The 16,444-nt window shown below is 52.1% G+C and overlaps 1 protein-coding gene across 6 annotated transcripts in view; it reads left to right on the top strand.

Annotated features, from left to right (window-relative positions):
* Window positions 1-3,516: 3,516 nt before the first annotated feature.
* Window positions 3,517-16,444, top strand: part of KSR1 (kinase suppressor of ras 1) — a 150,940-nt gene continuing 138,012 nt past the window's right edge. The window contains exon 1 of one of the 6 annotated variants that reach the window (XM_045836314.1): window positions 3,517-3,985. In XM_045836314.1, coding sequence (XP_045692270.1) covers window positions 3,758-3,985 — 228 coding nt within the window. In that variant the 5' untranslated portion in view covers window positions 3,517-3,757. The remainder of the gene's footprint in view (window positions 3,986-16,444) is intronic. The other 5 variants (XM_045836320.1, XM_045836317.1, XM_045836315.1 and 2 more) reach the window with 5 other exon arrangements.

The raw sequence follows: 16,444 nt of genomic DNA, 5'->3' as shown, positions 1-16,444 counted from the left end.
TCCTTCCCTCTGGGCCTGTCCCGGAGCCTGGCCCATGGCAGGTGCCCTTTCCATGTTTGCAAAGCATGAGGCACAAACACAAACAAGCCTGCATAGCTACTGTGGTGCTGAGAGCCACGCAGGGGAGTCCACACCAGGAAGACTTAGAGTGACAATACTGCAAGTGTCTGAGGCCGAGGGGTGGAAGGAGAGAAGGAGCAAACTTTCTGTACTGAGGGGCCACAGGAAGCCTCAAGAGCCTGGAGCTGAAGTTGGCCCTAAGAATCAGCACAGAACAGACGAATTCACCTATTCCAGAACAGACACACTCTGGAAGGGGTGGGGGGAGGAAAGCAAATAACATTAGTTAAATGAGTTAAGGAAGTACCTGGCACAAGGTAGGTATTTATCAAATAAATAAAAAGAAATACGTCGAACTCTTACTTTGTGACCATCACTTTGCATCATCACTTGTGTTTATCCTCAAACATATAATTGCCATCTTGCAGGCGAGGAGAGGGACTACGAGATGAGAAGACTGGTCCAAGGTCAGACAGCAGTTCAGGAACAGAGCCTCAAACCCCACTCCCTAACACAGCTCTACTGAGGGCTGCGAACGCTTCACTTCCTGTCCCCCTTCCCCACGTTTGCTCTGCCTGTGACCACCCAGTATCCCGTGCATTCTACTTACGTCCGACTTCTCTTACCTGAATATGAATTCACTCCTGTCTTCTCAGAGTCCAGAACACAGAGGTCTGCTGCATAACTAGACACTTAATGAATCTTCATTCATTAATGTTGAATGTCAAAAGGATGCATGAAGGGGTTATTTAAACATCTTTGCTTTCTGCATCTCTCAGAGGCAGTTCTGTAAATATGCAGCTGACGGGACACCCAAACCCAGTCGGCAGGGCTGGGGTGCGTTTGAGATGGAGCGGGAAGGAGGGCTGTGGCTTACTGAATGCTTCCAAGAATCCAGAAGGAAGACTGTGTCCACAGAAGAGGCACTGGCTGCATGGAGCCTGGCAGGAGGGCAGCCAGGGAGCTGAGGCTTGTCCAGTCTCCAGCCCCGATACCATCGCCATGGTGGCATGTGAGGTGTGGATGCCACAGGCTGGCAGTTGTCCTCTCAGGATATGGCTTCCCACATCAAGCGGCCCTGGGGGAAAATGTGTTGACCAGGCCCCTACAGCAATCCCAAGCTTGATGGAAATGTATAAATAGGCACTTAAGCAGGAAATCTCTTGTGAATTGAGTTAGAGTGAGTCAGTCGCTCAAGCCTGGCAGCTCTGGCTACTGAACAACTGCAGGTTCTACACCAGCCAGGCTGCGCTGTGGACCTGCGTACCTGACCTTCCCCCGCGCCAAGGCTTCTTAAAGTTCGGCCCCTAGATCTGCAGCATCAGTATCACTTGAGAGCCTGTTGGAACACGAATTCTCCAGCCTTGTCCTCAACTTACCGAACAGGAAACCCTGGGGGTGGGGTCCGGCCCGCAGTGTGCAGTACAGAGCCCTGCAGGAGACACTGGTCCACCGTCAGGGCTGAGAACTGCTGTCGAACAGTTCCTCTCTCAGGGCTGTTATCACTCTGCCGCATGGGGGTGGGGTGGGGGTTAAGGGAACAGTCAGGGTAGGCGGGCTTAATAGATACACCACAGAGGGTCCTGTGACAAATTAAGTGATAATTGGATCAGTGATTCTTAGTGGGGAGGGTCAGGCATTGGGGAGGAAGACCCCTGTGTTTCAGAAAATCTCCAGAGGAGGGGTTAGTTTGCAAAAGCACATTTTAAAGTTATGATGGTTTTGTCTTTCAGACCTAATATGTAATTTAGTTTAACATTTCAAATGACATTAAAGGAAGGTGTGATATAAACTGCCAGCCACTACTGACTCAATGTGCAATTTAGGACAAAATATAATGCTGGGACTCTACCTCCTGTCCAATCCTTATTCTTAAAAAAAAAAAAGGGTGAAGAGAGAGGGAAACTATTAAGCTGGCCCAAGAGAAACAGAAACATGGCACACCTGGAGAACTTGTGAAATGGGTTGTACTACTTTATGGAGTTCCTACTGTGTGCCAGGCACTGTATTTGGCTCTCTGAAGAGGCTACAAAGATAATTTAGCCAGCCACTTAGGCAGCCAAGGAGCCTACAAGAGAAACTAATTCTGAGGAGGGATATTTCTTCTTGTTGAAAGTCTGGATGTGTGGGAGCTTAGATTGGTGGCTTGGCTTTTCAGTTTAGCCAGAGAAACAGAGCAGTGTGAATTGGTAGGAGGTGGGAGGGCTGGGGTGGGGTGGAGATGGGATGGGGTCTGAATGCTGAGGCAGGAAAGGCTGCCAGTCCAGGGGCAACACTGCCCCCACGCCCACTGCTCTGGTCTCCAGCCGTGTTTGGAGATCTGAGGTTGGATGGTAACAATTGCTAACATTTATTCAGTGACTACATGTGACAGTAATCAATCTAGATTTTGTATATACATGAACTCATCTTTTTAAAAGATATTTTAAAAAAATACTTAAAAATTTATTTTTAGAGAGAGAGGAAGGGAGAGAGAGAAAGAGAGAGAGAGAGAAACATCCATAGGTTGCCTCTGGTACGTGCCCCAACGGGGACCAGGCATGCAACCCAGGCATGTGCCCTGACTGGGAATCCAACCCTCGACCCTTCGCTTTGCGGGACAATTCTCAGCTAACGGAACCACACCGGCCAGGGCTAACCTAGTTCTTCACGTGGTCCCTATGAGATAGGTACTGTTACCGCCCCGGTTTTGCTGATGGGAAACTCAGACGTTCGGAGACAGCCAACTTTGCCCATAGTCACAAAGCTAGGCTGCTCTAGAGACTGAATTTAAAACCAGGCGTTGGTTGTCCCTAGAGCGCTCCTAAATGCAGGACAAATCAGTGTGCCGCCCCAAGAATTTGGGCTGTATGGCTGGTTTGGAGGTGGCAGAGGCATGGGACACTTATTTTGGTGAGTGAAAAGGGTCCAGAAGAAAGCCCTTCCGTCTTTCTCCATGCCTGAGCAATTATTTCCTTGGGCATGAACAATCGGGAGTCCAGTGCTTTGAGAACCTGCTACAGCACAAGCACTTAAGGCCCCTTCCCACTAGATGGCGGCCCCTAAAACTCACACAGAAATTCTGGAACCTCGACTGTCCCCATCTTCCAGGGTTTGGCTGCGGCTGAGGAATGGCTGGATGCAAACTCTCCTCCGTTCCAAAGGGGACCCGACCCCTGCCCCGCCCCATCCGGGGGTCGCGGGAAGCCCTTAGGCTGGAGGCTGGCGTGGGGCACTGGGATGGGCGGAGAGACAAGGCTCCCTGGCTCTCGGCGCCCGTGGGTGGAGTCTGCGCGGAGCAGCCACTCCCGGGACTCAGAGGCGGTCGCTCCCGCACCGCCAGCGTCTACCGCAGAGGGGAAGGCCGGGACCGCCGGGAGCTAGGCGTAGGGCTTGGGCCAGAGTTCTGAAGGCGCGGGCCCGGAGGCAGGTGCACAGCTGGGACTACAAATCCCAGCATGCCCAGCTGCCCTGACCCGGCCCCTGCTGCCACTTAAAGGCTCTGAGAGCCGCAGCCGTCGGGTCGCCGCGGCTTTCGCTTTGCTGCGGCGGCTGGGCGGGCGGGAGCAGCGGGCTCGGTTGCCGGCTCCACTCGCGTCCCATCTCCAGCAGCACCAAGGGGCGCTGCTTGTGCCGCCTTCCCGGCTCCGAAATTCCCTTCCGAGCCTGCGTCCCCGGGCTCCCCGCCTCAGCCACCCTGCGGCACCGATGCCGAGGCATGGATAGAGCGGCACGGCGTGCGGCGGCAATGGGAGAGAAGGAAGGCAGCGGCGGGGGGGTCGCGGCGGCCGCGGAGAGGGGCGCCGGAGCCGCGGCAAGCAGGGCGCTGCAGCAGTGCGGGCAGCTCCAGAAGCTCATCGATATCTCCATCGGCAGCCTGCGCGGGCTGCGCACGAAGTGCGCGGTGTCCAACGACCTCACCCAGCAGGAGATCCGGACCCTGGAGGTGAGGCTGCCGCGGCGCGGAGGGTCAGGGACCCGGGCTGGGCCCGAGGATGCAGGGGTGGGCGGCCCGGGTAGCGGCCCCTAATACCTCGCTTTATGCTCCTGTCCACACCTTTACTTGCATCCTTAAGCCTGGGTCGCCCTGTTTGAAGCCTCGTCGACCGCCTCCTTCCTGGGTTCGGTGATGCGGCAGTTTGAGGACCCAGGACCAGCCCCTCACCTTGGGCGGGCTTTGCGGGGAGGGGCGGGGTGGGAACTGGGACTTGAGCGATGGGCGGGGTGGGCTGCGCGCAGACAGCCCTTGCCTCTTCACCTCCGCCCCCAACCCCATTTCCAGCTTGCCTGGCCGCAGGACTCATGCTCCCACTGAGTCACACGCTGGACTTTTCCCTGTGTGACTGAGCGGAGCAGTCGTGGGCCGGGGTGACGGGGCAGGGGGAGGTCCCCCTGAAGTGTGAACGGAGGCCCGTCGTTGTCTGCTTTCGCCTCATACTCCAGGCACTGTCTTGTCCCTTGCTTTTCTTTCCTCCAGGTTCTTGTGTGCTGCTTTTCAAAAAGTGTTTGCTGAAACTGCATTTTTCTCTCCAGGCATTTGGTGCTTTCCTTTCGCTCTGCCACAGCGTTTCACTGCTCAAAATGTAATTACCCACGGACTCCCCTCAAACATTGGATTTTGCTTTAGGAAGGATTTTGCTGGGGAACTATCCTTTGGTGTGAAGATGACACTATTTAAGGGCTTCTGGTGGAGACAGCCTCCAGTGTAAAGAAGAAATAAGATATGCTTGCCCTCCTCTCTCAAATTATAGCTGGGAAGTGCAGTATTAACACAATTTGGAAGAAGCAGCTAAAAGTGTTGGGTTCTCCGAAGCGCGAGGAGATCCCCCTCCCCGGTACACAATAGAGGGAAACTAGTGTATTCCCAACTTGCTTTTTTGTCCAGAAGCTGGGAAGGCTGTGGAATCCACAGACTAGTTAGTAATCGCTAACTCCGACTTGAAGAAGGGGCTCCACCTTGCCTTGCTGCATCTGGCCTTCTGCAGATCTGGAAATGTTTTGTTTTTGTTAGAATCTTAATTTCTCATCCAGGCCCCCTCCCTCCCTTTATTGCTCATTGCCTCTGCCAACTGTCATAGGGCCAGTGGTGATTTGTTGTAATTATTACAAGACCCAATCCTCTGCATGCTGTAAACCTGAATCCCTGTTTGATCCAAAATGCTTGGGGGTGACTTCTCTCCTTCAGTTTTATTTTTTTCAAAGCTATAAAACATTGGAAGGAACATTGGAAGCTTCCAATCACTGCTGGCTATTATTATTTTTGTTACAGTTGCTATAGCAGTGCTGACCCGGGCTTTGCTTAAAAAACAAACCGACCAACAATACCCCACACAACTGCTCCTTCTGCAGACATGCTGCTGTTTTCCAAGTGGCCAGAGACACTGCTGTCTTGAACACAGACAGCCAAGTGTGTTTTTGCCCAGCGAAGTTCGGTTTTTGAAGCGACACAATAGAAGGCCTATGTGGCTTAGTTCTGGGAGGGGAGGGTTCTTGTCCAGCCGCCTGTGTCTGGTTGAACTGTGGGGCTGTTGGATTGGGAGAATGTGCCCCGTGCTGGCCTCTCCAGGATTGCCCCCATGCTGCTCCGAAGTGCTCCCAGTTCACAGCGTGGATACCGGAGCACCATTTGCTGTTCGTTCTCTGGAACTGGCACTTCGCCCTCTTGGTGCCCTGACTTTCAGAGTCACTCCTGTTAACCCAGGTGTGACGTGATGACACCATAGGGCATCCAGCTCTGTGCGTCTCTGAGCTGGTTTATTGGCTGGTCCAACTGAGCAGCCGGAAACCCATCCCAAAGCCTGAAAGGGATTTGCAGGGTAACCTGGAAACCAGTACCCAGCTCCCTGTCGTCTCCAATGTCTTGTGGATTCAGGTGCGCCCTGTTTCATGAAAAGGTGGACTTCAGTTGTTGGGGAGGATGGGAATTTAGACCTTAGGAGCTGATTTGCTTGAATCACTTTACCCCAGAGGCCTCAGCTTCCTCACCCAAACAGGGAGGCTGGAGTGGATCTCCATAGACTTCTGTCGTCCAGTGAAGGGGCCCCAGATGGGGTGAATCAGTGTTTGTTATACATACCCGTGTGTGAGGATATCCCTGTTTAGTAAACAAAAGACCAAACTCATAGATACAAGGGAATGGCGGTTACCAGAGAGGAGGGGTGGACCAAGAGGGGAAAGTAGGTCAAATACAAGGTGACACTTGGGTGGTGAACACATCGTAGAGCATACAGATGTTGTACTCTAAAGTCATACCCCTAAAATTTATGTTATTAAACAATAAGTGTTACCTCAATAAGTTCAATTTTTAAAAAAGACTAATAAGAAAAATTAAAAAAATTATTTCCTGCTTAAGAATGGTTCCAAAGTCCAGATTTACTAAAGTGATAAAATAGGGGGGAAGTTCATTACTCTAAGAAGCCTGATGATGGGGGCAGTGGCACAGATGGGAAAGCCCATGGCTTTGATTTCGGGTCCAGGTTCTGTCACGTGACCTTGGGCAAGTCCCATTATGTCTGAATCTCAGGCATCCCCATCTGTACAATGGGAATGAGACTGCTTAAACCTGTAGCATTGTTGTGAGTCTGTAAGTTCATATTCTTCCTATTAAGAGATTCTCCTTACAAACTTTTCCTCATGAGGGTCCAATGGCATTCATACCACAGGTCACCTTTAGGTGAAGCTTTTTCTCTAGCTAGAGAAGCTTCTTCTCTAGCTCTTACTTCCCAGAGGTGGGTGACAGGCCAGGAAACCATCCCAGCAGCATGTGGTGAGGTCACGTGGGACCGTGGTGATATCCAGGCTGGTTTTCTTTCCTGTTCTGCAGTCTCCTCTCACATTCCAGGGCAGGGCCTCCAGAGGCAGTGCTTGCAACATTGGATTCCTGGCTTTTGAAGAAGGGATTGACCAGAGGGCTTGGCTTATGCAACCACGCCAGACTTCTCCCAGAGTCTTTAGGAACCCCAGCCCACTCTGACCCTTACTAAGCAAGCACTCAGTGGGAGAAACAGCATGTGAGATGCCCCTGCATGTCCCCGATGCTCGGCCCAGCTGCTGGAGCTGAGATTGCAGATTGTGATGGTGTGCGGGGTCAGCGTGTCTAGCCGCTTGTGATGACTTTCTCCATGTCGTGGTCCAGCTTGGATCCAAAAGAGTAGCAGGAGCCAAGGTTTAATTTTTGCCTCCTACCTGTTTGCTCGTGTGCTGGGCCCTCCTGAGCCTGATGAGAGTTCCTGGAAATCCACCAGTGTTTGTTACACACTCGGTTTTCTCTACATGGGACGGGGGAGGAGATGAAATCCTCACCCAGAGTCTGGATCTGCGGATGGAAGTTGTGAGGCTACTTCATCCCTGCAGAGCCTGGTGCCCCATCCCCATCGGATCCTCCTAGGGGGTCTGAGAAACCCAATGAGGCAGGATGGAATGTTCTCATTCCCCGGATGTGCGCACAGCCTGGAGCCCCACACCAGTTCACTCCCTCATGCAGTCACCCTCTTTGGGCCGTGTCTGCGCTGGGCACTGGAGGCAAAGAGAGCGGCACCTCACGAAGATTCGTGTTTTGTGGACATTGCAAATGGGCCCTTTCCTGCCTTCTAGTACTTTTCAGGGACAGGCCTGGCACACGGAGTCTCCCCACTTTGTGCTCTCCTGGAGAAAAGTCTCTCCTAAAAAGGGTGACCTGGAGAAAGGGTCCCCAAAGGACTTTTCCCATTGGCTTTGCTGGGAAGGGGACATTGGGGAGCTGGCCACTTCTGGAGAAGTTGCTAGGAGGCACCTGGGGGACCAGTCGCTGCTGGGAAGGTCAGGGAGGCTTGACCGTCACTCAGCCACACTGTGGCTAAGGTCTGAACTGTGCTGTATGGGAGACCTGAGCTCTTCCTGTGTTCCCCTCCCCCTGCTCCCCAGATCCTCTGGGTAGTGGAACTGCTGGGGAGGGGAAAGGGTGCCATTATTCCTCACAGAGCAGGTCGTTGGGGTGGTCATGGAGATGCAGTCACTTGACACACCTGTCATTACTGGTTTGCCTGCTGAGCTCCTAGCAACAGCCACCCTGGCAAGGATTTTGAAGTAGTGGGGGTGGTCTACTAGGTCTCTGGGGACACTTTCAATCTAATGGGGCAGCCAGGTGGGCAAACAGTAGCAACTGCCATATCCTGGCTTGTTAAGAGTGCTTAGGAATTGGGAATGTGCCGGGAGGATTGGCTGATCCAGCCTCCTGGTTTTATGAGAAATACTCCCAGTCTTGGTGACTTGTCCCAAGACACAGGTCCCTGGCAGAACTGAGAGCAAAACCTGGTTTTCCTTTCCCCACCCAGCTGCTGCTTCCAGTACGGCCTTTCTCTGCTTCCGCTCCATCATCCTAGTTTCAACTACTACTGGAGGTTTTAACTCCTGCCATCCCTGAAGGGGTGCAGAGCTGGGGTATGGTCCCCTTGGTGTTAGCTTTCGCCTTGAGAACGTTTTCCTTGATGAAACTTGCCATCAGCATACCTCGGAGGTGCAGGTGCTGGAGAGGGACAGGCGGTTTCCCTGAGACTGGGGAGGGCTGGGCGGTGTTGGAGGGAGGTGTTATGAGATCTGCAGCCCAGGCTGGTGTGAGTGCCAGGAGCCCAGGGACAGTGATGTGAAAGCTCCTTCTCCTCTGGGTTGGCTCACAATCCAGGAATGCTCTACCTGCCCTCACCCCTACCCCCACCAGGCATATGCTGGCGCTGTCTGCTGGCTGTGGTGTGGAGAAGGACTGCAGAGGCCCTGGTCCTTGGGGGCAGTGTCTGCCATGGTAGGCGGAGGTTAACAAAGTCTGGCCAAGTCTACTTAAGCATTGCTTTTTAACAAGGATGACATCCTTTCAGAATAGACTGGGTAGAATCTTTTCCTACACTCAGCTCAGAGGGAAAGCTTCACAGGTGCCTTTGGGGTGATGGGAATGACTTTTGCGCATAGTAAAGGCAGATGAGGGACAAGAGATGTTCTGCTTGGTCACCTCTTCTGTGCTGAGCACTCCGCTAGGCTAGTGGTATATGTCACCCCATTTAACACTCACAAGGAGCCTATGAGGTTTTATCCCCATGTTGCAGATAGGGACATGGTGGCTCAGAGGGATTCAGAGACTGAGTTGGCAGGTGGTGGAAGCTGGGCTGTTGACTGGCCTTCAGACCCGGCGTTCTGCCCCTCCCAATTATCTGTAGACACCATGGTGGGTATTTGGGTCAGGGTCCTAGCTCCTGAGCCCAAGGAAGTGGCTAAGAACAAAAGGAGCCTGCCCAGGGGCGCTTGGCTCCATGCCAGATGACTGGGCCTGCTGGCGGCCACCCGGGCTGTGCCACCTGAGAGTTCAGGCTTGGGGCTGCTTCCCCGAGGGGCAGCCCTGCCACTCTCACAGACAGGTCTCTGTCGGTGGGGTGACGCAGCCCCCTCGGTGCTGGTCTCATTCTGAGAAACGAGAAGCTGCCCAGAAATCAAGTTACTTATAATTTTTTTAATGGATGCCCGCCTTATTCTTTTTAAATAACTCCTCTGGTTAGCTGTGTATTTTTGAACTTTCTGCTTTTATTAAAATATTATAAAGTGCACATAATGATATATGCTCACTATAAAAAAGAAAATACAGAGGAATAAAAGAAAATAAAATCACCCATAATGCTACCTCTCTTGAGTTAATCTTTTTTCCATGGTAGCTAATATTTAATATGCTCCTGAGAAATATCTATATAACATTAAACTAGGTTTGCAAAATATGTAGATCACTGGCACATTTTACTCAGATTTTTTTCTTTAAATGGCAAGACATTTGTTGACTGATTGACATAATACAACGTCACGAAGCTCTCCAGTCACTGTAGGTCTGGGAATTTAATCCAGGTGTTCCTGTTCTCAATCTGTTGTTTAAAAGGCCAAAGTAAAACTTGTTTCTCTGCCATGTCACAGCCCGGTTTGGGTCAGGCAGCTGTCCTAGTAACTGTCCCCCAGACAGAGACTCAGTGAGAGGGACTCCTGTGCGTGGCTCTGCCATCTGGGGTCCTTCATTTCCAACTGGTATGACCCTCGTGTAGTGAAGGTCTTACACTTGCTCCATAAAAGGTCTGACCTTTGTCTTCAGTTTCTGGTTTCTGGGAGGTAATCTCTATACCTTTGGAATGTTAGGCCTCACAGGAATGTCTTCGTTTTTCAGAGTTAATTCGTATGAACATTTTGTATGTATTCTTCCAGTGTTTTTACCCTCTGCATTTGCGTACAAATGTACGTGCTTACCTTGTGCCTTGCCTTCTACCTGTCTTCTGTCTACAGCAGAGCCGCAGACACGCGTCACCGCTCAGCGGCTGCCTCGTGTGGTCAGACCGCACACTCACGGAACCAGCTGCTCTCCATTGTCCGCCGTTCAGGCGGCAGCTGAGTGTTGCCGCGAGTGCATGGGTACACCCCTAGAAATGAAATTTGCTGGGTCAAAGTGTGTGAACGCATTTAACATCGGTCCTATTCTTTAGAATCTTTAGGGCCTACTATGTTCCCACCTCCCCATCAGGAACGCCAGAATGTATAAAATGACAGCCTCTATGCATTTTCCCCTTTGCCACTGCATCTGTGTCCACCCTGTGTAAACAGGAGACAGGACACAGCCTTTGTGGCTGAGGGTCTGGTTCATGTGTCAAGGATTGTGGGTTCTAGTTTTGCGGTTGCCTGTAGCACAGGGGGCCCATGGGTTGACCAATTAAGAGAGGGTCCTTTCCTTGCTCCAAGATAGTGGGGTAAGGACAGGTAGATGCCAGGCTCTCTGTGTCCAGGGACTGGTCCCCTCTAGGCAATGCACAGCCACATGTTGAGGTCTCCCTCACCTGAGGCTCAAGAACGACACCTCACTGAAAAGCCTGGGTTTCATCACCAACCATGAATATTGATCAGAGAGTGATTTGGGGTGCCTCGGCTTTAAGGTTGATTTAGTAGAGTCCTAGATTCCTAAGAGGGCTGCAGAGGATCTTGGGACTTCCATTGGTCCAGTCCTCTCTGGGGGTGAGGGAAGTAAAGGCCCAAAGGAGAAGCGACTCACCAGGAATACGTGTTAGGGAATAGCCTGAACAAAGAGTGGGGAAGAGATGGGTGGTTCAGGAAGGAGCACTTAGCAGGAATCAGACCTGAGAGCAAGCAGCAGCCTGCTGTTCTGCCCTCCTGTGTGAGGGGTCAGACCTTGGCCTCAAGGAGTTTCCTGCAAGAGGAAGCAAAAGGGTTCACATTCCCGGCCCCATATGAATGCCTTAGGGATCCTGTGGACTGGAGGGCAATGTGGGGTGTCTTGTGGGTGGGGGCTGTTTTGAAAGCCAGTCCACCCAGTGGGCTGGCTCAGCCTGAAAGGACTCTCTGAGCCCTTGAACCAAACCTGGCTTTCGAGGGCTTCTCATCCCAGGGACTTGGGTGGGTGAACCTTCAGGGCCCAGTGTTTGCCTTAAATTTGTACAGCTGTTGCATTCTCTACCACGATGCATTGCTGTTGGTTTTAACATCAGGATAATGTTATAAATAGCTTACTGTTGCTTCTAGAAGATACAGCCCAGATCTAGTGTCTTTGTGTTCTTCTTGGCTTGCTCCCCTACCCCGGGCCCCAGCTGGAGATGCGGGGTGTACTCTGGGATTCAAAATACTTTGTCATTTACTCCCGGGCATGACTGTTTCTCATCCGCATTGAAAAAGTCTTCATTCAGGCTGCCACCACTTGGAATCGAAACCTGTATGTTTGTATAAGTCTGTATTTGTTGTCCTGGTCTTGGTGGACAGCAGTGTGTTTTAACTGGTGGGTGGCCCTTCAGTGTTGTGGAGCTGAAGTCATGCTGTGGGCTTGCTGTTTTTCTCCCCTCTTTCATTTTCCCATCTTCAGAACAATGGCAAAAATGAAATAAGACTTGTGTTTAAAATTAAAAAAAAAGGGGGGTGGGGGAGAAAGCATAGTGCAGTGTGTGGGATAGCCCAGGCAGAGCTAGGAAATACAGCTTCTCATGCAGCACATATTGTAGGCTTGAGCCTGCAGCACTGATCAGGGGAGTTTTACTTTATGCAAAGCTGAGGACAGAAGCTGCTTATAGAGTGGTGGGACTTTCTTCGGCAAGGCGCCGGTGGTTTTGAGTCCCGATTTAGCCAGTTAAGTAGGGTTTGGGTTTGATATGGACGAGCAGGACCAGCTTCACTCATAGTGTGCACAGTCCTGCCGGCCTCAAAAAAACGTCACAGGTCCTATTTTAAAAAGTGACCTGAGTGTTCTCATGCAGTAGTCACTATCTTGAGGATCCTCTGCCCCCCAGACTGGGACCCTTGAAAGGGCTACGTGCAGCCTTTCCCATACTGTCCTCAGCAAGATGCGGCTGTGAAAGAAGGCTTCAAGCAGTGGAGACCGTGCTGCACCAGCCACCGCCCTCCTAGAGATTGCCAAGGATGAAGATCTGTGTTTCAAAGGCTCTGCGAAGCCCTGCAGCAAGTGTTCCCAGACCTGTGTGTCCAAGGGATCTTTTTTCCACCTGAACACAGCTGGGAAAATATTGCCTTAAGCCCCAAAGAGGGAAAGAGACAAGCCATTGTAGGCTTAGTTTCAGCTACTATTGTTTTTGTGATACTGAGCTCTCATTTGAGGTTCCAGTGTAAATTGGGTGCCTTGCGAAGAGGCTGGTGACCTCTACACTTACCAGCTGTTCAGGGTTGCCTCTCCGTGAGGGAGGTCCTTCACAAAGCGAGGCCCAGTGTGCTCTGGGCACTAGGCGACCTCTTAACGCACATGTCATGTAATCCTGGAGTCCTTGAGTCCTGCCCCTTCCTGGCCCTGTGTGCCATTAGCCTGGTGCCGAGGGCATGCTCACTCTGGGTCGGAAAGGAGCCTCATGAACCCGGTGGTGGGCAGAAAACCATCCAAGAGCAATGCAGATGTCTGTGGGTGTGTTGGAGCCTGGGGCTGCCTGGGGCAGGGGAAGGGCTGGGCTGCAGACAAGGAATGCTTTTTAAAACAAAAAAGGAAATGCTGGCTCAGAATGGAAAGGAAAGGAAGCAGCTTCCTGTTGCTGGTGCTGGCTTTTTGAAAGGAGGAGCTCCCTCGGCCCCTGGGCCAGCGGAGGCCTGGGCTGGCCGGGGCACTCTAGGTGCCCTGGAAGTGTGCACCCGGCCATGGCCTGAGGTCTCGGAAATACAATGCTGGTTCCACGCCTTTTCATTTTCTCTAGATAACTGGTCAAATGGACCTGTGGTTTCCGAAATGAATATTTATGCCTATTACAACATGAATGTGTCACAATAGCTCACTTTTGCTTTTACTGCGAGCTTACTCCATGCCTGGCCCCCTTACTAGGAGTTCATGGGGTATTTACTCCTCATAACAACCCTGGGAGTGAGGTTCTGTCGTTATCCCCACTTTACAGTTGGAGGGACGGAGGTGCAGAGAGGTCAAGTTGCTTGCCCAGAGTCACACAGCATAGGAAAGACTAATTTGTGACTTGAACTTGGACAGTCCTGCGAGACTTGCATTTGCAACCTCTTCTCACTGCTGGAAAATCGGTTAGCAGAGAATACTTTTTGTAAGATTGGTGACCTTTGTCTGTCTGCAGGGGGCCAAGCCCTGGTGATTCTTAGGTGAAATGCCTAGGTCTGAGTTTACATTAAAAATCTTTTTTTTTTTTTTATTGTGGAAATGTCCCAGCTTGTACAGAAACAGAGAGAATTGTCCAATGGAGCCCTTTGTGCTGATCCCCTCGCTTCTGGGGAGTCCTTGTCTGCAGCCCGGCCCTTGCCCTGCCCCAGGCAGCCCCAGGCTCAAATGCACCCACAGACATCTGCGTTTCTCTTGGATGGTTTTCTGCCCACCACCAGAGTCATGAGGCTCCTTTCCAACCCTGGTCATCTGTGGCGTTTGTTCTTACAGCAAGCCTGGGTTTGAGAAAGGTGGCGCGGGGCAGTTGGTCGCAGGGAGGCAGAGTGACCTGGGAGGCCTTCTGGTCCAGCCGCCTGTTCCCAGGCAGAGCTGTGTCTACCCCAGCAGACTGGAGGGAATCTCTACACCTTTTCCCGTGGATGACTGCTTCAGCTCCCCACTGAAGCTTACTTTGGCTCCTGACAGCAAGGCTGTCACATTCTGTGAGCTGAGTCTCCTGCTGCACTTGAACCATCTCAGATGGCAGAGTCAAGGAGTGGTGCGTGACCTGCCTCATCCCACAGCCCTGCCTGAGACTGAGATGCTCTGTTCAAGGGAGGCTGGCCACCAGCCCCTGCGGGGCCCTGCTCCAACAGTCCTGATTTCCAGCCCGTTCTCCCAGGCTCCACCATCTCCTCTTCTGCCTGTCTTTGTTGCTTTATCCACATGTCATGAATTGAGTGTATTTCAGCCAACATTTATTGAGTGCCACTGTATGTGCCCTGGGAGAAGGGTCAGGGAGTGTGGGCAGACCCTGTTCCCCAAGAGCTCCCTGCAAGCCTCGTCTCGGCAGTTCCAGCCTTGACCTGGGACCCAGCGCCCGCTGAGGGGCTTCCTTGCCCTTCGTGGTTGTTCTCACGGCTCTGACCTGTCCTTCCCGAAGCCTGGGCTGGCTCACCACTCTCTTACTTCTCTGTGGACTCTTGCCCCCAGCAGAGGTAGTTTTCTCTCTTGTTTTTGTTTGTTCGTTTTATTTTGCTTTCTGCTGTATTCTTACAAGTCAGCCTTGGTGCCATGTCATTTTTGGCTAGCTGCATCCAATCTCTGAGGTTGGCTTCCCAAACACAGTTATGATGTCATTATAGGAGAGGACGCAGAGGGCCCCCCATGAGGACTTCAGGGTGTGCATGGGCTCCGTCTGGGTGGAGAATGTCACATTCACATCGTGACTCTATTCTTGCTGGCTCTGTGACCTTGGGTGAGATTCTCAGCTTTCTGACCTCAGAAAGCTAAAGTTAAATGGGCATAAGAATGGTTCATTTTAGACTCTTGTGAGGACTTGCTGAGAGATGGAACATGTGCTGGACAATCCCTGGTAGTCTGTAGACTGTTAACCCCCTCTCATGGAGCATTGCTCTGAAAGCACTCGCTCCTGTCTCTCTGTTATCTTCCATTCGGTCGTCTGAACTGCTGCGCGGTGTCCTGCCCAGTGGGCACGCAGCGGTTTGCCAGAGCACTTCCCCTGCTGTTGGACATTTCGGTTGTTTCCAGATTTCTGGTGTTGTAAACAATGAGACTGGAATCATCTTCGCACAGGCGCCTCTTTACTTTTGTTCCTGTTCTGAATTCATTTCCTTGGGATAGTTCCCCAGGATGAAGTTACTGGGGCAAAGAGCACGGGTATTTTTTGTGGTGGCAGCGGCCGGACTGGTCTCTGTCGTACCTGTTTGGACTGGTGGCTGCCGTAGACTCGGGACTCCTGGGCGAACGCCTCCCGTTTTCTTCTCAGTCCACTGGCCTCTGTGCCTTTCTCCCCTCCCCCTCCTTTGGCCTTGTTCGGTCATTTCCCATCTTTCTTTTTTTTTTTTAAATAGCTTTATTGAGATATAATTGCCAAATAAAATGATACAATATTCAAAGTGTGGAAATATTTCCCCTCCTTGAATTTGCGGTTTATTCGTCTTGTCTGCCCCTTCCCTCTGTGACTGTCGAGTGCCTCCCCACCATGCTCCAGACACACCGCCCCTTCCTGGTCCTTGAATGCGCCAGGCTCGTTCTCCTTAGGGCGCTGGAAGAAAGAGCAGTGAAGGTGACAGACAGAGAGAGGTCCCTTGAACGGAAAGAGAAAGATGAAAAACAAACGAATAGACGGAGGAGAGTGGCCTGAGAAAACGAGGACTGTAAGTGGGTTAGAGCAGGGGTGGGGGAGGAGGTTGCTGCTGCTTTAGATGGGGTGGTTAGGAAAGCCCCCTTCCTCGGGAAGGTGGCATTTGAGCTGTCTTAAGGGATGAGAAGGCCGCCGCCTTGTGAAAACCTGGGCGAGGGGCTCTCCAGGCAGAGGGATGGCCTGTGCGGGAGCCCTGAGGCGGGCAGAATGAGCCCGTGGGTTCAAGCGCCGGGAAGGGGCCGGTGTGCCTGGAGCTCGGTGGGAGCCAGTGGTCCTCGAGGACTGTGGTTGCCCTGCGGTCAGGGAGGTAAGTGAGGGCTGGGGGCTGTTTCCCTAAAGTTGGGCCATGTTAAGGGATGAGTGTACTAATTGAGCAAATAGGTGTTGCCCCCCAGCTTGGTGCCAGGCGCTGTTCTGCGACGTGCGAGGTACGAGTGAATGAGACCATCGGCTTAGCAGGGGAGTTTGTAGATGAGTAAGCCAATAGAAGGTGCTGGTGAGGTGTGAATGAGGGCCCTTCACAGCTGACTCATCTCTGCATCCTGAGCTGTGTAAGAACTCGGGAAATGCTTCTTGATTTGAACCAAGTTGTGCTCTAGGCTGCCAGCTTTCACCGTGGTAACTGAAACTCCGTTCTCTCCTGT

The sequence above is a fragment of the Phyllostomus hastatus genome, unplaced genomic scaffold (genome assembly GCF_019186645.2).
Source record: "Phyllostomus hastatus isolate PE091 unplaced genomic scaffold, TTU_PhHast_1.1 phas_contig_210, whole genome shotgun sequence".
NCBI classification, from domain to species: Eukaryota; Metazoa; Chordata; class Mammalia; order Chiroptera; family Phyllostomidae; genus Phyllostomus; species Phyllostomus hastatus.
The sequence above is the reverse complement of the archived record's forward strand: the minus strand, read 5'-3'. Positions and strand labels throughout refer to the sequence as shown.